The sequence below is a fragment of the Bos javanicus genome, chromosome 13 (assembly GCF_032452875.1).
Source record: "Bos javanicus breed banteng chromosome 13, ARS-OSU_banteng_1.0, whole genome shotgun sequence".
NCBI lineage: Eukaryota > Metazoa > Chordata > Mammalia > Artiodactyla > Bovidae > Bos > Bos javanicus.
Window position 1 is genome coordinate 2,233,363 of NC_083880.1, and position 22,409 is coordinate 2,255,771.

Consider the following 22,409-nt stretch of genomic DNA (forward strand, 5'->3'; position numbering starts at 1 on the left):
TCTTGAGTTTCAGCAGGCTAGCTAAGTTTAATACATGATTTGAGGAGCCTTTTTAGCCATCATTTGACCCCTGGTATGGAAGATAAATGCAATTGACATGAGATTAAATAGGAATCAACTTAACAAATTGTTGGGGTTTCTGACCCTTTATCTGTTTCAGTGAAACTCTGGAAACTGTAGGTTGTTCGTTTCAATATTTAGTAAAGGACAGGTATGGGGAGGAAATTCAAGATTGGTTCTGTAACCATGAGAAACACCTGCCAAAGCTGGGAGCAATGATGATAATACAGTATCGCCAGAGAGGTCCAGGAGATACCTGGGCTAGAGCCTCTGGCCTTATGTCTCAGTGGAGAGTGAAGAGAGATGCAGGTTCAGTTCTTTCTGTCCCATTTGCCCATGAGTATCATGGCCTCAGTCTCCTCCTGTTTAGAATAGAGGTTTTTTTGTTTTGTTTTGTATCTCAGTGAGCGTGGACGAAAGGTTTATACATTCTCTGGACCTACATAGACCTGCATATACGCATCCTGGCCCACCACACCATGTGGCCACACCCCTGATATTTTTCTAAGCCCAACAGAGTTTTCCCTTGGTTATAATCATACATTTATACTTTCCTGTTAGAGTCTCAAATATCTATTTTCAGCCAGACTGCTTCATTACTTCCCTCTGAGTATCATAATCAACTCCGCATAGCATGTGATGAAAGTGAAGTGAGGAATGGCTTTGCAGGAAAGTTAGCACCTTGCAGTGGTGGGGGATGATGTGACTTTTGTTCCTTACCCTGTTGCTGTGTGACTTTGAACCTCCATTCATAGACCTCAGTTTCCCTGCTTATAAGATGGTGGGGTTCATACCGTCATTCCACTAGTATTCTCTTCCCTGCTTTCAATCCATTAAGTTTTAGAGGACTGACTGGGTGCCAAGCACTGTTCTAGATGCTGGAGATTCAAAATGAAAAAAAGTGGTTGCAAGCTATTGAAGGAGAAAGACTTGTGACTCAGTAGTACCTTGGCAATATGATAAACATTATGATAGAGATGTGTCTTTGATTATTACAATGTCCTGAGAGTCTATGACATTACCACTGACACATCTAGAATGTATAGGTTCACCATTTCACAAATGGCAGAAATTTTAAGTCTGTCATTAACGAGTATGGGTGAGAATATGGTGCCAAGGCATTGTAAACTCTGTGGGTGTGTAAATTGATACAAAAAGTCACCTGGTGAATAATTTGTCCGTAATCAAGTGGAAAATAGGCCTCTCCTGCAGCCCAGCCTCTTCGCTTCCAGGTCTGGGTCTGGTGTCAGAGTGGCCCGGCTCAGGCCTCAGATCTCTGCCCCTTCTGCCCGCACTCCTTGGATGAACTCATCTAAACCCAATGGCTTTAAGTGTCTTCTGTACACATGCGGCTTTCAGATTAAACTTTCCATTCCTAATCTCTCTCTTAAACCACAGATCTGTATAATAGACCTCTCCATTTGGATGGTGAGTGGGTATTTCAGATATATGTATGTTTACAATATGCTTTCATTCCCCCCATCCACAGACTATTCCTTTCCCAACCTAGAAAATGGTACCATCACTCTCCCACCTTTTCATGCCAAAAGTCTTGGAGGCATCCTTGACTTGTTTTGCTCTTTCACATCACTTCTAATCCATCCTCAAAACCTGTAAGATCCATCCTGAAAATAAATCCTGAATAAATCACTCTCATTGTCTCCACCCTTACCAGATTATCTGAGCCTACATCAACTCTTTCTGGATGATGCCAGCTAACTTCTAACTAGTCTTCTGCTTTTTTCTATGCCCAGCAATGTACGCACCACATAGCAGCCTGAGTAAACCTTTTAAAATCATGTCTAATCATGTTCTTCCGCTGTTCCAAATCCACCTATGGCTTCCCAACACACTTAGTACTTAATGAAGACTGAAGTCCAACTGATGTAGTCTTTAGATTCCTCTCCAGCCACCTTTCCAGCTATTTCCCCCTTCATCACGTGGTCTCTGCACTTGCCATCCTTCTGCTGTGAATGCGGCACCCCCGGGTGTGCATGTGATGGCTCCCCTGCATGAATTCGACCTCATCAGAAGGGCTCTTGCGGGCCACGCATCGAACACAGCGTCCTGGTCATTCTTTATCACTTTCATTTCCTGCTTTCTATTTCCTGCTAGCACTTTCATAACATTATATTTATTTGCTAGTTTATTTGTTCTCTTACCCACAATATATGAGTTTCTTGAAAGCAGGCCTTGTCTGTTTCTTCTGTCCCACATCTATCACAGTGCCTGGAAAAATGTCAATGTATATGCCCAAGGAGATAGACACACAGACTTTTGTTGCAGTTGCTGCTGCTAAGTCGCTTCAGTCGTGTCCGACTCTGTGCGACCCCATAGACAGCAGCCTATCAGGTTCCCCTGTCCCTGGGGTTCTCCAGGCAAGAACACTGGAGTGGGTTGCCATTTCCTTCTCCAATGCATGAAAGTGAAAAGTGAAGTCGCTCAGTCATGTCCGACTCTCAGCGACTCCATGGACTGCAGCCTACCTTTTAGTTATAAACAGAAATGACCTAAATACCCATCAACAGAAAGACGGACCATGGACTATGGTATTAATATATTCACATAGGGACCTTATACTCTGCACACTGCCTACCACTAATGTACATCACTCAGTGAAAAGTAAATGACCAAGAGCTACTGGTATTAACTAGATAAATCATAAGATAATATAAAGATATTTTATATAAACTTATAAATAGTCAAAAATATCTATTTTTTGGATAAGTGCTTGTATATAGTAAAGTTACAAACCATTTTGGGAATGTAAATATGAGTAAAAAGATGGAATTGCATGGACTTGAGGTAGGGCATGCAGGGTGCTTCACAGGCACCTGTAATGATGTATACCTTTGAAGAAATGTAAAGTAGATAAAGGAAAAGATATCAGACAAGGCTGGGGTGTAGATCCATGGCTACTTATCATGGCATCACCTGTACTCCTCTGTACACTTGAAATCACCTTGTAATTTTCAAATGCTTAAGTAAAAACAAGACACTTGAGGTTATTGGTGGTTGACTGGGTAAGAGAAGATACAGAAATATTGATGTCTCTCCTGCATTTAACACACTGGCCCTGCCCCTCATCACACAGATATGACTGAGATGAACACTGTCTCTCGGGGTCACATTTCAATGACCATGGAGTACTCATCTCACAAGACCTATACCCCATTTTTTTTTTTAGATGAAATAGGGAAATGGAATTATTTGAATGCAGAGAGGCCACTGCTCCCTCCTCCACTTTGGCTTCTGGTGCTGCACATCTGAACTTAGGGAACTGAATGTTTTGCCATCATGGATGTGAAAGCAGGTGCCACCTATTTGTGGAAGGCATTACGTTACTTGTGCAACTTGGGTACTTGTTCAGTTCTGAAAAATGAAGTTTCTTGGGAAAGACACTGTGAAGTAGTATTTACTCCTCCTGTTTAAGCTGCTTCAGATGTCATAAATAAAACTTATGTATCTTCAAAACCATAAATCTACTATGATACTCTTTCCTCCCCCACCAGGCCTCATATCAAGTGATGGGTTTTGCAGATACCTGATGTCAGATGAAAACGCCCCCGTCTTCCTAGACCGTCTAGAGCTGTACCAAGAAATGGACCACCCTCTGGCTCACTACTTCATCAGCTCTTCCCACAACACCTATCTCACTGGCAGACAGTTTGGTGGGAAATCTTCTGTAGAAATGTACAGACAGGTCCTCCTGGCTGGTTGCAGGTTAGAAACTCAAGACATTGTTCTTTGTATATGATGCCCTTTAATTGAATTTACTCTTCTCTGAAAAATTAGAGGTAGCATTCCGAGTGAAAAGGACATTTATCTTTCTCTTTAATGGATTATGATGGTCATTTAACCTTGAAGAAGGAAGAATGATATCTGTTCTGGGAAGATCTAGACTCCTCCTATGGGTCAAAAGAGATTTTTTTACTGTAAATTTAAAATATTCCCCCCAAATTACAAAAAGACAATAGCTTACTTTAAGAAGTCATGCAAAATTCCCTTTTGGTCCTAGGCACTTCAAGTATAGCTTTGCTGTTGTTGTTTAGTCACTAGGTCCTGTCCTACTCTTTGCCACCCCATGGGCCGTAGCCACACCAAGCTCCTCTGACCATGGGATTTCCCAGGCAGAGATACTAGAGTGGGTTGCCATTTCCTTCTCCAGGGGATCTTCCCGACCCAGGGATCCAACCCATGTCTCCTGCATTGCAAGAGGATTCTTTACCACTGACCCACCAGGGAAGCCCAAATATAGCTTTCCTTAATGTTAAATATTCTAAAATTTTATTCTCTGACAATAAATATTATTTCAATTGGTTTTTATTTTATAGAAATTGGAAAATATTTGAGGTTTAAAATATGGTGAAAATGCTGAAAGTGAAAATTCAGAAATGTAGTTATATTGTGATATTTTTCTTGCTTGTCAATGACCAATGTGTAATTTTTTAACTCACTATTTTTGTACATATAGAAATACTTTAAAAGACTTTAAGTACATCACTACATCTGTCTCAGACTACTTGAATATGAGTCACTGAAACAATTAGAATATTTTCATTTATGGCTAAAGTAGCATCATCCCAATGATAAAATGTTTACAGTATTCTTTAACATCCTCTAAAACATAATCCATATCTAAATTTTCCTGGTTGTTCCTAAATCATTCTTTATCACAGTTTTGTCACAGCTAAGGTTTCATCCAGGACCACACTGCTTGCTCTATCTCTTGTCTCTCAATCTACAATAGTCCCTTTTTGATGACACCAATCTGATGCTATTTTAAGCTGTATCCTCCACAAAATAATCACATTATTTCACTCATTAAATTTTCTACTTCTATAGAAAGTAACTTATTTTGATATCTTTTCTTTTCATTTGTATACACACTGTTTTATTGTAAAGGTTCAATACTGTAAAATCACTGTATTCCTAGATGTGTTGAACTTGACTGTTGGGATGGAAAAGGTGAGGACCAGGAACCGATAATAACTCATGGGAAAGCAATGTGCACAGATATCCTTTTTAAGGTGAGTGTTTTTGTTTGCTTGATTTCAGCTTTGGTGCTTGTGTTCTTTTTTATTGGAGTACAGTTGATTTACAGTGGTGTTTTAGTTTCTGGTATACAGCACAGTGACTGAGTTGTGTGTGTGTGTGTGTGTGTGTGTGTGTGTTCTTTTTCATTCACATTCTTTTCTGTTTGAGTTTAGTACAAGATACTGAATATGGTTCCCTGTGCCATACAGCAGGGCCTTGCTGCTTAGTTTATGTGAGGCAGTTCATATCTGCTAATCCTCCATTTATCCTTCCCCCGCCCCTTTTCTCCTGTGGTAACCACAGGTTTGTTTTCTGTGTCTGTGAGTCTGTTTCTGTTTTATAAATAAGTTCGTTTGCATCAGATTTTAGATCCCATATGTAAGTGGCATCATATGGTATTTGTCTTTCTCTTTCAGACTCTTCAGTTAGTACGATAATCTCTAGGTCCATCCATTTTGCTCTAAATGGTGTGATTTCATTCTTTTTTATGGCTGAGTAGTATTCCACGGTGTATATATGTACCGTTATTTTCCTTATCCATTCACTGTCGATGGACATTTAGGTTGCTTTCACATCTTGATTATTGTGAATAATGCTGCTATGAACATTGGGGTGCATGTGTCTTTTCCAGTTAGAGCTTTCTGTGGATATTTAGCCAGGAGTGGGATTGCTGGATCATATGGCAACTCAGTTTTTAGCTTTTTAAGGAACCTCTGTACTATTTTCCATACTGTCTGTACTAATTTACATTCCCACCCACAGTGTAGGAGAGTTCCAAGGTAAGTTTTAAAATTATACCACTGTAGCCTTTTCCGAACTATTGTGGAAATAGAGAGGTGGAGTGGAGAGAACAAATTATTCATTTTCTCAAGCATCTTACCTTTATATTCCCTTTTCCCAGTTTTTCAGAAAAAGTCAAGAACAGTATTTTCTCCACTGAATATCTCCTTCATGCTGCTTTTTCTGCTTTCAAATGGTGGCAGTGCCGTATAATGAGGCTCCTCTGGGAGAACCTTCTTTGTTCCACTTACTTTCAAAACAGTCTTTCATTTTCTTATCTATTTTTGTGCTTGCTTAGTTTGCATTTTTCCTGAAGGGCTTTCAAAGTGGAATAAAAAGATTAATAGGATATATAAAATAAAATAGATAGTGCCCATACGGGTAAGAAGGTAAGATAGTGTGATTAGAGTTTTACAAATCCCTGTCAAGAAATCCTATAAACTGTACATACCAGAAATTGGGCTCCAAACTTTTCTGAGTTCAGTGCAAGGAGAGAGGGCTTCCCAGCTTGCTCAGTGGTAAAGAATCCACCAGCCAATGCAGGAGACACATGGGACTCGGTTTCAGTCCCTGGTTGGGGAAGATTCCCTGGAGAAGGAAATGGCAATCTGCTCTAGTGTTCTTGCCTGAAAATTCCATGGACAGAGAAGCCTGGCAGGCTACAGTCCATGGGGTCTCGAGAGTCAGATACAACTGAGCACGCACGCAGGTGCACACGTGCAAGGAGAGAAGCGTGACAGTTCGCAGGATTTGTAAAACACTACAGAGTAGTTTAAAAAGCCTATGGCTCAGATGGTAAAGAATCTGCCTGCAATGAAGGAGACACAGGTTCGATCCCTGGGTTGGGACAATCCCCTGAAGAAGGGACTAGCAACCCACTCCAGTATTCTTGCCTGGAAAGTTCTATGGACAGAGAAGCCCAGGCAGTCCCTGGGGTCGCAAAGAGCTGGACACTCCTGAGCGACTAACACTTCCACGGACTTGTTGGTCCAGAGACGCACGGTTATTCCCCGCGCGTGCGTGCGTGTTCAGTTCCATCTGACTCTGCGACCCTGTGGACTCTGGCACTCCAGGCGCCTCTGTCCCTGGGGTTCTCCGGGCAAGAGCACTGGAGTGGGTTGCCGTTTCCTTCTCCAGAGGATCTTCCTGGATCAGGGATGGAACACACATCTCCTGCAGTGGCAGGCACATTCTTTACCACTGGGAACTGGGAAGTCCCTGTGGTACTGAGACCAGATAGAAGTCCCCCGACCCCTCATCCTTCAAGATCCTCACAGAATGTAATATACAGTTTGACAAATAGGCATTTCAGTGATGGCCTTTTGGTGATCTCTGTGTATACTTTGAAGGTTGATTTCTTAGAAAATTCCTCAGTATGCTCCACTGGTGTCCTGCCAAAAGACAAATCAAAAGTGAAATTCTGTGGTTGGACAGGATGTCAAGTGCATCAACCTCTGTCATGTTCATGTAACTCAGAAGAGTTATTGCAGCTTCTGGGTCAGTGGTTCTCAACTCTGCCAACATGTGGAAAATCATTGGAGGTTTTCTTAAAAACAGACACCCAGACCCTGGACCCATGACACTCCATGAATATCATTTCTCTTAGCCAAGATGTTGGCAAGTTTGGAATAGCAATGAATTCAAGATTATGCTTCCTGAGAAGTACCAAGGTTATGTTCAAGTGGGAAGCCATGAGTTTGCAGAGCCAACCAAACTGACAGGAAGGTTTAATTCTTTTTATAGAATTAAAGAGCTAATAAGGAAGCTTAAGCTGAAAAGAAGGCTCTTCCCCCTCATTTCAGAAGTGAGCAAAGGAAAACCCATAGGCAGAGCCAAGATTTTCTAAAAGGAGGGATTCTTGGTCAATTCAAGTGGACAATCAAGGTCGCTTGGGAAGCAACTCATGACATATTTACCTGGGAAGAAACTTCAAGCAAAAATAGCTAAAGGACCACCTAAGCCGTAAGAGTACTTCATAAAATACTCCAAGACTGTCTAGCCTATGTCGTTATCCTTTCAAATGGACTTCCCTAGATAACTGCTATAAAATACTTTCCCAATTAATGGAATGATGGGACTTGTCCCACAGTTAACTATGAACCAGTAAGAATTTGAGGATTTTTACCAAATATGATGCTCTGGTTGTGGATGTGTTGGTGTGAAACTGGACTTTCTGAAGCTAAGCAGAGACCTGCCATCTGTGTAAAGTGTCAGGCGGGGAGGACTTGCTCAGCTCATTGAAAAGTTGTTTCAAGTGACCGAGCTCTCGGTTCATAGAGGGGTGTCCTTGTCCCTGTTTAGCCTCATATGTTGCTTGAGCAAGGAGAACCTTCACCCTGTGACCCCCCACTTTCACCAGGCTAATACAAAACAAAAGACATTGCAAACATCACACCAATTCACAGGAATCTTCACAGAATGAAGGAGATGTAGCCTAAGTCTGGTTCCCAAAGGAAACTCAATAAAAGCTTCTGTTTCACCAACGTGTTTTTCTTCAAGGCAAGAGGAGGAGAGGGGTCCATTGCGAAAATCTCTGAAAGCTGAAAGCTCACTGGCTCCTCGGTGAGAAAGGTGAACTCTGAACCCATTGTGGCAGATTATTGAGCAAGCAATTGCACTACCATTTAGGTGAAATGCCAGTTACTAGCACCCTAATTTTGGAGAAGTAAACAATAACTTTGAAAAAAGTGTAGCTAACCATGAACTGTGCTTACATCTAACCACAGGGGACTCAATGTGGAGTGGTGAATGGATTCTTCAGGTTTGAATTGCTAGAAGTGACTTTCTGAAAGGTTCAAATTATTAGTCTCCAATTGATTTCAGGTGCTTTATTTTTTTTCTCTCCTTTCTCATTAACACTCCTTGTCTTTAAAGGATGTTATTCAAGCCATCAAGGAAACTGCCTTTGTCACATCGGAATATCCTGTAATTCTCTCCTTTGAAAATCACTGCAGGTATAGTGATTCATTCTACCCTGTCTCTCCGTGTTGTTTGCTAATCCCCATTTCCCATCCCTGCTCTGCATCTTTTTGAATAACTGAACAGTTTCTTTTGTGAAGTGGTAACTACCTATAGTCTTATGGGAAAAAAAAGAAGGAACTCAAACCACTATTCCCCAACACCTCCAAAAGAGAAAAAAAGAGTCCTCTTAATATGTTTTAGAAATGTTTCCTCTAAACCAAAGGTCAGAGAGCAGGACACCTTGCTCAAAGTTCCATGGAGTTAGAAGACTTGGCAATATATTTGTAGTCAGATGTGATGGAGTTGAAAGACAGTTTTTTTCTGCTTACCAGCTCTTAGTTCAGCAGAAAAATCTACTTTTTAACCTACATCAATTAGCTCATTAGCGTCAAAGACACAATCATTTTGGTGAGTGGGAGTTTTTAATCGCTAGGAATGGATGTTTCTTGTTCTTATCCTGGACAGTTAATGGATGTTTGAATTTACAAATGTCGGTTCTTTCCCTCCAGCAAATATCAACAGTACAAGATGTCCAAATACTGTGAAGATCTATTTGGAGATCTCCTGTTGAAACAAGCACTTGAATCACATCCAGTATGTATTTTTAGCAAACCATATTTCTAACATGAATGGATTTGTTTTGAAATTCATTTCTGAAGGGTCAAGTAGTTCTGGAGGACTGATGTTAAAGAGCTTCATATTTGTTTAAATTCGTTGGTATGGAAAGCTTCCACCAAGCTTCAGAAAGGTGTGTAGAGAGAGATATAATGTAAACATCTGGGTCAAATTAATTCAGAAGATTGTGGGATCTTTATGGTTTCTGAAACCTCTGTCTTAAATTTTCATAAAGTACACAGTGGCCTGGGTCTAGAGTTGGTGATCATTCTCAAATTCAGTGCCAGGTTAGAATCACCTGGAGGAACCATGAAACATACCTCTGCCATAGCCCCATTCAGAGATTCATTCATGGTGAGATTATGGTGAGATTATGCATGGTGTTTTTTTAAATGCTCTCCAGGTAAATCAAATGTACACCCAGGGGTCAGCACTCATGGGAGCCTGTTGCTATGGAAAGTTCCCTGGATCAAGTCACAGGAGCCTGAAGTTCAAGCTCCCAAGTCCAAATCAAACGCTTGGGCAATGTTATATGCCCATTTTTGAGCTTCATTTGTTAAACCTGCTAATTCCTTCATCAGGCAAAGAACTTGTCCTGTGCCCCATAGACAGGCGTTGCAGGGTCTGTGAGCTCATTCTAATTACATACAGCTTGTTTTTTTGTATACAGTCATTCGAGAGAGTTCATCAGATTTTTTCAAAGATCCACACCTCTCAAGTGGTTAAGGGTCACTGTCACAAGATGTTGGGAGTAACAAGAAACTCCTGGAGTGAAAGTATGAAATACTCAACAGTAATGAAGTGTTTTGCCCCCTACTGCCCCAAACACAGTAACAATAGGCAGCAATCGAACATCACCATGACTGACATCTGTGCTCCCTGGGAACACATCAGGTGGCTTAACAATGAGTTTTGTAGAAGTGCATCTGTGGGAATTGAAAAAACTACACAAGGATATTTACCATCTGCTGAAGCTATGGCTGCCAGCGCCCCATCCACAGCCTGCAGTGCTTCCCACTTCCCTGCTTAGCGGCCTAATGTCCACCTGTCGCCCCTGCCACTGCTGGCTCAGGGGGTGCTCTGGTCCCGGAGCTCTGCCCACACGGGATCGTCAAGCCAGAGGCGCCAGAGAATCACCACCTCTACCCCGTGCTTCACCACTTCTCAGGAGGTTCAACTGAGCACCTGGTCCCCCCCTGCCCCCCGGGTTCCGCAGGGAGATCCCACTCCCACACACAGGGCTCGATAACACTCCCCTGATGGGCTGGCCTTCTTCTTGTTCTCACCCTTCTCCTCTGTTGGGATTCCCTGGAGCTGCCTCCCAAATAAATGACTGGTGCTTTCATCTTTGTCTCATACTGATTCTGCTGCTGCTGCTAAGTTGCTTTAGTCATGTCCGACTCTGTGCGACCCCATAGACGGCAGCCCATCAGGCTCCCCCGTTCCTGGGATTCTCCAGGCAAGAACACTGGAGTGGGTTGCCATTTCCTTCTCCGATGCATGAAAGTGAAAAGTGAAAGTGAAGTTGCTCAGTCGTGTCCGACTCTTAGCGACCCCATGGACTGCAGCCTACCAGGCTCCTCCATCCATGGGATTTTCCAGGCAAGAGTACTGGAGTGGGGTGCCATTGCTTTCTCCGCATACCGATTCTAAGGGAACCTAAACTAAGAAACAGCTCGATTTATTTTAGTTTTTACCTTGGTCCTTTGAGTATTTTATTTCCTTTGTTAGACTAAGGTGCTTGCTTTAACAGAAAGGTCTCTGCATTTTTTGTGAAGTGATGTACACGTACATGAAAGGTTATGGGAAGTCTGTAATATAAACGAGACTAAGATCTGAACTTCAGAACTTTCAGTCCTGGGAGCAGACCACAGGATACAAATGTAAAACCATAACTGAAAAAGAAGATGGACTATTATGTGTTGAATATTTATTGCCAATATCCAAGTGTAAGAGGGATCACTGGGAGTGAACCGGTTACAGCAGGCTTCCGAAAGGAAGCAGACTTTCAGCCAAGGGTTTCATTTGAGACAGAATGGATGTTGGACGGCATAGTGCTTTGCATGTATAAATAGTATAAAAATTAGTTTGGAAAATGAATGGACATGTGGAAGGATAGGTAGTTGTATAGATGGATGGTAGGGGGATGGAGAGCGGATGGGGATGGGTAAGACACAGTTCCATGGATCAGTTGTTGTTTAGTTGCTAAGTCATATTTGACTCTTTGCAACCCCATGGACAGCAGCACATGACCTTCACTTTCTCCCGGAATTTGCTCATGTCCATTGAATCAATGATACCATCCAAGCATCTCATGCTCTGTTGCCCCTTTCTCCTCAGTCTTCCCAACATCAGGGTCTTTTCCAGTGAGTCAGCTCTTTGCATCACCTGGCCAAAGTGTTGGAGCTTCAGCTTCAGCATCAGTCCTTCCAGTAAATATTCAGGGTTGATTTCCTTTAGGATGGACTGGTTTGATTTCCTTTCGGTCCAAGGGACTCTCAAGAGTTCTCCAGCCCCACAATTCAAAAGTATTAATTCTTACTTGGTCAACTTTCTTTTTTGTCCAACTCTCACATCCATACATGACGACTGGAAAAGCCATAGCTTTGACTATACGGACCTTTGTCGGCAAAGTGACGTCTTTGCTTTCCAATATGCTGTCTAGGTTTGTCATAGCTTTCCTTCCAAGGAGCAAGCGTCTTTTAATTTCATGGCTGCAGTCAGCGTCTCCAGTGACTTTGGAGCCCAAGAAAATAAAAACTGCCACCATTTATACTTTGCCCTGGTCTATTTTCTATGAAGTGATGGGACTGGATGTCATGATCTTAGTTATTTGAATGTGAAGTTTTAAGCCAGCTTTTTCACTCTCTTCTTTCAGCTTCATCAATAGGCTCTTTAGTTCCTCTTTGCTTTCTACCGTAAGGTTATTGATATTTCCCCCAGCAATCTTGATTCCAGCTTGTGATCAGAGGTCATCAAATAAAGGAACATCTCCTTTGAAGATATCAATGCAAGCAAATGAAACCATAGTAGATGTTATTTTTCAATCATTAGGACCACTTCCTTCTTGATTCTCTTATTGAACCCACAAAGCCACAGTCCTGAGCTTTGAGGGTAGATCACTCTACTGAGCAGACCAGCTTGTGGTACAGCCCAACACTACACTTAGCCACACCAGCCAGCCCCATGACCCCTGTTACTTTACCAGATACTTAAAGAGGGTCAAGGTCTGGGGTTGAGGTGGATCCCGTTCCCTGAGACCACTGCAGGTTGGAGCCCACTCCCTGGGGAGAGCAGAGCAGCTCTGCGAACCTTGAGAGTCCTTTCTGGTGCCAAGTTTGCAGCTTTAGCTTAAGGCAAAGCATGGGCTAGTTTGGGGTGTGCAATGAAAATATAAGGCTGTGCTGACTGCCACCTACTGGATGTTGGTTGTGTAACTCACAGGCCTTCTGCTCATTTTGGTCTGGAACAGAGAATGAAGAAGTAAAACTATCATCAATCAGCCTTTTCTGTTTGTCTCTAGCTGGAACCAGGCAGACCCTTGCCATCCCCAAATGACCTCAAAAGAAAAATACTCATCAAAAACAAACGACTGAAACCCGAGGTTGAAAAAAGTAAGTCAAATACACTCATCGATGACAGAAGACATACATACGTTGCATCTTTAGACATTTCAGCAATCTTGAATGAAACATACATTAAAACCACTGATTGGGGAGGAAGTGGGTCTAATCGTCTACATATTGTTCAGAACAAAGTTGCCACATTTCCACTCAAGTTTAGTTTCTACATCAACCCATTCTTGCAATGGGAAAACCTATTCATGTATTTATAGATCAGCATTTGGAGGAATCCTCAAGAAAGATGAGGAGAAAGCGAAAAAAGCATTTTAGAATTTATCAAGATAAAGGAGCTGGCACTTTATCAACTCATACACTTTAAAGTCCTCTTTAAAAGTTACCCTTTGCAGTTTCCCCTGTGATATGTACATAAACAGGGTTGAAGGTAATATGAGAATGTAGATGTGAATGAGACAGACAGGCAGACAGAGGTGATTTTATCTAGATATTGCCCCCTCTGTTTTCTGAAAACATTTTCTTTGCAAGTATGTTCTTCCATCAAATCTCTTAGTTCAGTGAAGGAATAACATCAAAAATTGGTATGATTGCATTGTGGCTTTTCCTTGGATATTCTAAACTAAAATTTTGAAATTATGTTAACTCCACTGCAATACCAATAATGCCTTAGGAAAATGAAAACAACAAAGAAAAATATAATAAAATAAAAAAACTACTAAATGATATATTTTACACATATATACATGTACTGTAGACACATATATACACATGTACTTTTTGATATATACACACATTTTTAACAAAGTTGGGATCATATTAAATATACTTTTGGTCAGTTTTAATTCAAGCAATTAAGTATTCTTTTATCCAGTGAGATATAAATCTGTATACTAATTTTAATTCTAATGTATAAAACTTTTTTAAAATTCTAGTGTGTGAAACACTATGTAGCATTTATTATGTGGAATATAGTGTAATTTAACCAGGCCCTAGGTGATAGATTTTCACTGCTATGAAAACAATGGTGAACATGCTTGGATGTTAATTCCATGCATTTATGCAGCCTTCTCCTTGGAATCACTTGGTACAGTTAGAGTTGATTGGCCAAAGCCTGTGTACATTTTCTATCGTGATGTATCTTATTGTACTTTCTTTCAGAAAAGTTGTACCAGTTTATATGTCCACTATAATATATGAAGAACACCTGTTTCCCAGCAATATTTTTAATGCTGCTGGCTATTGGGCATGTTTTATATGTGTTCACAACTAATAAAAGAAAAATAATAATTTAATTTTTTAATTGTATATCTTTGATGACTAGTTTCTTTTTATTATTTATGATTTGCCCTCCTATATTTCCCCAATTTAAAAATTATTTCATGTGTCTATCTCATTGACTTCTGAGGGTTTTTTATACACTAGGATAAAAACTGGATTGTATCAATTGCAAATATTTTTTTTCCTGAAGTTTTCCAGTTTCTCATGTCACTTAACCGTAATTGCCATGAACCATGGTCTGTGCCATATGCTACAAATTCTGGGTTTTGTATCAAGCCTCAGATCCTTCTGAGGGACTGAGCTGTGACTTTGCAGCCTGGTGACCAGGATATGGGGCATTTCCCCTGTATTCCAACTATGTTCCAGCTATGGCATAGTTGCACATGCCTTCAGGAGTCAAGGCCACCAGGACTGGAAAGACTGTGGCCATGGCTGAGCCTTGGGGGCCTGGACAATAGGTTTCTCTTCCCTTTTCATCCTTCTTTATGTCCATCTTTAAGCCGGTTTTATAAGTGACTTAACCCTTGTCTCCATCTCCTTGTTTATTTTAATAACAGAACAGCTTGAAGCTTTGAAAAGCATGATGGAAGCCGGAGAATCCGCTGCCCCCGTGAACATCTTAGAGGATGACAATGAAGAGGAAATAGAAAGTGGTGAGTTATTCTTTTTTTAAATTTACACTTCACAAACATACTTTTTAAAATAAGGAAAACCTAAATTTATCTCATGGACCCTTTTATATCATGTGACATTTTAATTTCTTGTAGGTACCTGCACCATCCTTAATCTTCTGGTATTTAGGAGTACTCTTCCAAATAGTATGGCTTAGGATTTCCCTACACACTAGATTTTAGTAGCTTAGTCATCTCCTTTTCTGCTATGCCTTCAGCTGTTCAGCAGAAACTCACAGTCAGAGAATCCTTGAAGCACTTGCTATTGAAGACAGGGCTTAGAATAAAAAGAACATTTTTGTAGTCCTTTTCTATCAGCAAAACAAGAACATCAGTGTTGTTACTCATGACAGCAGTTCAGGCAAGTTAAAAGGGAAGGAACATGGATAGGGACCCTCAGTAAATGCTTGGTTTGTGTGCACATATAGCACTTTGGCCACCTCATGTGAAGAGTTGTCTCATTGGAAAAGACTCTGATGCTGGGAGGGATTGGGGGCAGGAGGAGAAGGGGACGACAGAGGATGAGATGGCTGGATGGCATCACTGACTCGATGGATGTGAGTCTCAGTGAACTCCGGGAGTTGGTGATGGACAGGGAGGCCTGGCGTGCTGTGATTCATGGGGTCGCAAAGAGTCGGACACGACTGAGCGACTGATCTGATCTGATAGTAAATTAGAAACTCAAAGTCAGAATCAAACTTTCAAGTTCAAATTCCTTCAAATCACCATCTCACTACAATAAGCTATATTCTAGTAGACAGAATAATTTTTGCAAAGGCAGCTTTGCTCAAAATATTTCAATATTTGCTATTACCTTCTATTTTACTTTGGCCATATAGCCACAACCATAACCTTTGGTTTTAAATAGGTCATTTGGAAGATTGTGAATGTTGTTAGAAAATTATTTGTTATGTAGCATGAGGATTGATTAACAAATGACATGAAAATTGATTAACAGAATAACTTGTGTATGCACTGTGTGTCTGTTGATTAGAGCCTTGAGTTTAAGTAGTGCTTTTGGGGTAAATAATTTAAAAATGCTTATAGAAACTCTATTTTTTATATAAACATCTAAAATAGAAGAATAGATTTTAGGAAAGTTTGACATTATAGATAAAAACCTAAAAGCTGTGAGAACCAACTAATCATAATCACAGCCCCTAAAAAAGATTCCTGACTATGGAAGACACTTTATAAGTGATTTATGTTGCATGTCCAAACCATGGGAACATGACTTACGTTCATAAGTTTTATACGAATAGCAGGGAGGCTGGAGTTAGCTGACGGTATTTAATCAGTGCCCGTTATGGTCATCTCTTACTGTGCAACAAACCACCCCAAAACACTTTACTGCTGTCTCTTCTGGTTCTGTGAGTCACCTGGGCTCAGGACGGGGGCTTTCCCTTTGGTTTCTCATGTGGTTGCCGGCAGACGGCATCAAGAGTCATCTGAAGGTTCCCTGAGCCAGCGCCTGATGGCTCACTCGGAGCTGGTGGTTGACATTGGCTGGCTGTGACAGCTCAGTTGGATCTGTTGACACAGGCACCCTATGAGGCCTTTCTCTGTGGTGTGGACTTCTCATAGCACGGTGGCCAACCTCCTTGATGAAATGTCCTGAGAGCTAGTGTTCCAAAGGGCAGAAAACAGAAGCAGCTAAACAATTTAAAAGCTATGCTTGGGAATGGCGTATCATTGCTTCCCCTGTGTTTTATTCATTAGCACAGTCTTAGTCTGGGCCCACCCACATTCTGGTGGGTGGGTGAGTAACTAGATCACATTGCAGAAGAGTCAGAGGGAAACTGATACTATTGCAGCTGTCTTTGGAAAATGCAGTCTGCCACATTGCCTATTATTTTATTTCACACTTTTTACAAATCATAAACCTGAACAAGATTTAAAAATAAAATCTTAAAAGGAATGTATTTAAACAAATCAATAAAAAATGGTACAAATGAACTTATTTACAAAACAAAAACAAAACACAGATCTTGAAATCAAACTTATGGTTACCAAAGGGGAAATGTCAGGGGAAGGGATAAATTAAGAGATTAGAATCAACATAAACACACAACTCAGTTCAGTTCAGTTCAGTTCAGTCGCTCTGTTGTGTCTGACTCTTTGCGACCCCATGGACTGCAGCCTGCCAGGTTTCCCTGTCCATCACCAACTCCTGGAGCTTGCTCAAACTCATGTCCATCGAGTCGGTCATGCCATCCAACCACCTTATCCTCGGTCATCCCTTCTCCTCCCGCCTTTAATCTTTCCCAGCATCAGGGTCTTTTCCAATAAGTCAGTTCTTCACATCAAGTGGCCAAGGTATTGGAGTTTCTGCTTCAGCATCAGTCCTTCCAATGAATATTCAGGACTGATTTCCTTTAGGAGGGACTTGTTGGATCTCCTCACAGTCCAAGGGACTCTAAAGAGTCTTCTGCGACACCACACCTCAAGAGCATCAATTCTTCGGTGCTCAGCTTTCTTTATAGTCCAACTCTCACATCCATACTTGACTACTGGAGAAACCATAGCTTTAACTAGATGGACCTTTGTCGGCAAAGTAATGTCTCTGCTTTTTAATATGCTGTCTAGGTTGGTCCTAACTTTTTTTCCAAGGAGCAAGTGTCTTTTAATTTCATGGCTACAGTCAACATCTGCAGTGATTTTTGGAGCCCCCTTAAATAAAGTCTGTCACTTCCATTGTTTCTCCATCTATTTACCATGGAGTGAAGGCACTGGATGGCATGATCTTAGTTTTCTGAAAGTTTAGTTTTAAGCCATTTTTTCCACTCTCTTCTTTTACTTTCATTGAGAGGCTCTTTAGTTCCTCTTCACTTTCTATCATAAGGGTGATATCATCTGCATATCTGAGGCTATGGATAATTCTCCCAGCAATCTTGATTCCAGCTTGTGTTTCATCTACCCTGGCATTTTGCATGATGTACTCTGCATATAAGTTAAATAAGCAGGGTGACAATATACAGCCTTGATATACTCCTTTCCCAATTTGGAAACCAGTCTGAAACCAGTCTGTTGTTCCATGTCTGGTTCTAACTGTTGCTTCTTTACCTGCATAAAGTTTTCTCACGAAGCGGTCTGGTGACCGCCTGACTGGTAAGGTGGTCTGGTATTCCCATCTCTTTAAGAATTTTCCACAGTTTGTTGTGATCTCTACAGTCAAAGAATTTGGCGTACTCAAAAAACCAGTTTTTCTGGAACTCTCTTGCTTTTCCTGTGAGCTAATGATGTTGGCAATTTGATCTCTGGTTTCTCTGCCTTTTCTAAATCCAGCTTGAACATCTTGAAGTTCATGGTTCACATACTACTGAAGCCTGATGATGGTGGTGGTTTATTTGCTAAGTCATGTCCAACTCTTATGACCCCATGGACAGTAGCCTGCCAGTCTCCTCTGTCCTTGGGATTCTCTAGGCAAGAATACTGGAGTTGGTTTCCATTTCCTTCTCCAGGAGATTTCCCTGACCCACGAATTGAACCTGGGTCTCCTGCATAGCAGGCATATTCTTTACCTACTGAGCTACTAGGGAGGTTGAAGTCTGGCTTGGAGAATTTTTAGCATTACTTAGCTAGCATGTGAGATGAGTGTAATCGTGCAGTAGTTTAAACATTCTTTGGTATTGCTCTTCTTTGGGATTTGAATGAAAACTGACATTTTAGAAAAACTATTAAAAATTCCAACATATGGAGGCTGAACAACACGCTGCTGAATAACCAACAAATCACAGAAGAAATCAAAAAAGAAATCAAAATATGCGTAGAAACAAATGAAAATGAAAACACAACAACCCAAAACCTGTGGGACACTGTAAACGCAGTGCTAAGGGGAAGGTTCATAGCAATACAGGCATACCTCAAGAAACAAGAAAAAAGTCAAATAAATAACCTAACTCTACACCTAAAACAACTAGAAAAGGAAGAAATGAAGAACCCCCAGGGTTAGTAGAAGGAGAGAAATCTTAAAAATCAGGGCAGAAATAAATGCAAAAGAAATGAAAGAGACTGTAGCAAAAATCAACAAAACCAAAAGCTTTTTCTTTGAAAGGATAAATAAAATTTACAAGCGATTAGCCAGACTCATCAAGAAACAAAGGGAGAAAAATCAAATCAATAAAATTAGATACGAAAATGGAGAGATCACAACAGACAACACAGAAATACAAAGGATCATAAGACTACTATCAGCAATTATATGCCAATAAAATGGAAAACTTGGAAGAAATGGACAAATTCTTAGAAAAGTACAACTTTCCAAAACTGAACCAGGAAGAAATAGAAAATCTTAACAGACCAATCACAAGCACAGAAATTGAAACTGTAATCAGAAATCTTCCAGCAAACAAAAGCCCAGGTCCAAAGGGCTTCACAGCTGAATTCTACCAAAAATTTAGAGAAGAGCTAACACCTATCCTACTCAGACTCTTCCAGAAAATTGCAGAGGAAGGTAAACTTCCAAACTCATTCTATGAGGCCACCATCACCCTAATACCAAAACCTGACAAAGATGCCACAAAAAAAGAAAACTACAGGCCAATATCACTGATGAGCATAGATGCAAAAATCCTTAACAAAATTCTAGCAATCAGAATCCAACAACACATTAAAAAGATCATACACCATGACCAAATGGGTTTTATCCCAGGGATGCAAGGATTCTTCAATATCTGCAAATCAATCAATGTAATACACCACATTAACAAATTGAAAAATAAAAGCCATATGATTATCTCAATAGATACAGAGAAAGCCTTTGACAAAAGTCAACATCCATTTATGGTAAAAATCCTCCAGAAAGCAGGAATAGAAGGAACATACCTCAACATAATAAAAGCTATATATGATAAACCCACAGCAAACACAATTAACATTATGGTGAAAAATTGAAAGCATTTCCCCTAAAGTCAGGAACAAGACAAGGGTGCCCACTTTCACCACTGCTATTCAACATAGTTTTAGAAGTTTTGGCCACAGCAATCAGAGCAGAAAAAGAAATAAAAGGAATGCAAATTGGAAAAGAAGAAGTAAAACTCACTTTTTGATATGATCCTCTACATAGAAAACCCTAAAGACTCCACCAGAAAATTACTAGAGCTAATCAGTGAATATAGTAAAGTTGCAGGATATAAAATCAACACACAGAAATCCCTTGCATTCCTATACACTAATAATGAGAAAATAGAGAAATTAAGGAAACAATTCCATTCACCATTGCAACGAAAAGAATAAAATACTTAGGAATATATCTACCTAAAGAAACTAAAGACCTATATATAGAAAACTATAAAACACTGGTGAAAGAAATCAAAGAGGACACTAATAGATGGATAAATATTCCATGTACATGGATCAGAAGAATCAATATAATGAACATGAGTATACTAACCAAAGCAATCTATAGATTCAATGCAATCCCTATCAAGCTACCAATGGTATTTTTCACAGAGCTAGAAAAAATAATTTCACAACTTGTATGGGAATACAAAAAACCTCAAATAGCCAAAGCAATCTTGAGAAAGAAGAATGGAACTGGAGAAATCAACCTGCCTGACTTCAGACTCTACTACAAAGCCACAGTCATCAAGATAGTATGGTACTGGCACAAAGACAGAAATATAGATCAATGGAGCAAAATAGAAAGCCCAGAGATAAATCCACACACTTATGGACACCTTATCTTTGACAAAGGAGGCAAAAATATACAGTGGAGAAAAGACAATCTCTTTAACAAGTGGTGCTGAGAAAACTGGTCAACCACTTGTAAAAGAATGAAACTAGAACACTTTCTAACATCATACACAAAAATAAACTCAAAATGGATTAAAGATCTAAATGTAGACCAGAAACTATAAAACTCCTACAGGAGAACATAGGCAAAACACTCTCTGACATAAATCACAGCAGGATCCTCTATGATCCACCTTCCAGAATATTGGAAATAAAAGCAAAAATAAACAAATGGGACCTAATTAAAATTAAAAAGCTTCTGCACAACAAAGGAAATTATAAGCAAAGTGAAAAGACAGCCTTCAGAATGGGAGAAAATAATAGCAAATGAAGCAACTGACAAAGTACTAATCTCAAAAATATACAAGCAACTCCTGCAGCTCAATTCCAGAAAAAATAAACGACCCAATCAAAAAATGGGCCAAAGAACTAAACAGACATTTCTCCAAAGAATACATACAGATGGCTAACAAACACATGAAAAGATGCTCAACATCACTCATTATCAAAGAAATGCAAATCAAAACCACAATGAGGTACCATTTCATGCCAATCAGAATGGCTGCTATCCAAAAGTCTACAAGCAATAAATGCTGGAGAGGAAAGAGAACCCTCTTACACTGTTGGTGGGAATGCAAACTAGAACAGCCACTATGGAGAACAGTGTGGAGATTACTTAAAAAACTGGAAATAGAACTGCCATACAACCCAGCAGTCCCACTACTGGGCATACACACCGAGGAAACCAGAAGGGAAAGAGACACGTGTACCCCAATGTTCATCACAGCACTGTTTATCATAGCCAGGACATGGAAGCAACCTAGATGCCCATTAGCAGACGAATGGATAAGAAAGCCGTGGTACATATACACAATGGAGTATTACTCAGCCATTAAAAAGAATACATTTGAATCAGTTCTAATGAGGTGGATGAAACTGGAGCCTCTTATACAGAGTGAAGTAAGCCAGAAAGAAAAACACCAATACAGTATACTAATGCATATATATGGAATTTAGAAAGATGGTAATGATAACCCTGTATGCAAGAGAGCAAAAGAGACACAGATGTATAGAATGGTCTTTTGGACTCTGTGTGAGAGGGAGAGGGTGGGATGATTTGGGAGAATGGCATTGAAACATGTATAATATCATATATGAAACGAATCACCAGTCCAGGTTCAATGCATGATATAGGATGCTTGGGGCTGATGCACTGGGATGACCCAGAGGGATGGTACAGGGAGGGGAGTCGGAGGGTGTTTCAGGATGGGGAACACATGTACACCTGTGGCGGTGTACATGTATATATGGCAAAACCAATACAATATTGTAAAGTAATTAGCCTCCAATTAAAACAAATAAATTTATATTAAAAAATAAATGAATAAATAGAAAAATTTTTCAGTAAAAAAAAAAAAAGGAAAGAAAACTGACATTTTCAGTCCTGTGGCCACTGCTGTGTTTTCCAAATTTGCTGGCATATTGAGTGCAACATTTTCACAGCATCATCTTTTAGGATCTGAAATAGCTCAACTGGAATTCCATCACCTCCACTAGCTTTGTTCACAGTGATGCTTCCTAAAGCCCACTTGACTTTGCATTCTAATATGTCTGGCTCTAGGTGAGTGATCACACCATCATGGTTATCTGGGTCATGAAGATCTTTCTTATATAGCTCTTCTGTGTATTCTTGCCC

At 40.3% G+C, this 22,409-nt stretch overlaps 1 protein-coding gene across 13 annotated transcripts in view; it reads left to right on the forward strand.

Moving 5' to 3' along the window:
* Positions 1-22,409, forward strand: part of PLCB4 (phospholipase C beta 4) — a 482,736-nt gene that overhangs the window by 364,347 nt on the left and 95,980 nt on the right. For all 13 annotated transcript variants that reach the window (XM_061435584.1, XM_061435591.1, XM_061435583.1 and 10 more), the window contains 6 exons: positions 3,573-3,783; positions 4,997-5,090; positions 8,752-8,831; positions 9,348-9,432; positions 12,977-13,067; positions 14,867-14,962. In XM_061435584.1, the coding sequence (XP_061291568.1) occupies positions 3,573-3,783; positions 4,997-5,090; positions 8,752-8,831; positions 9,348-9,432; positions 12,977-13,067; positions 14,867-14,962 (657 nt within the window). The remainder of the gene's footprint in view (positions 1-3,572; positions 3,784-4,996; positions 5,091-8,751; positions 8,832-9,347; positions 9,433-12,976; positions 13,068-14,866; positions 14,963-22,409) is intronic.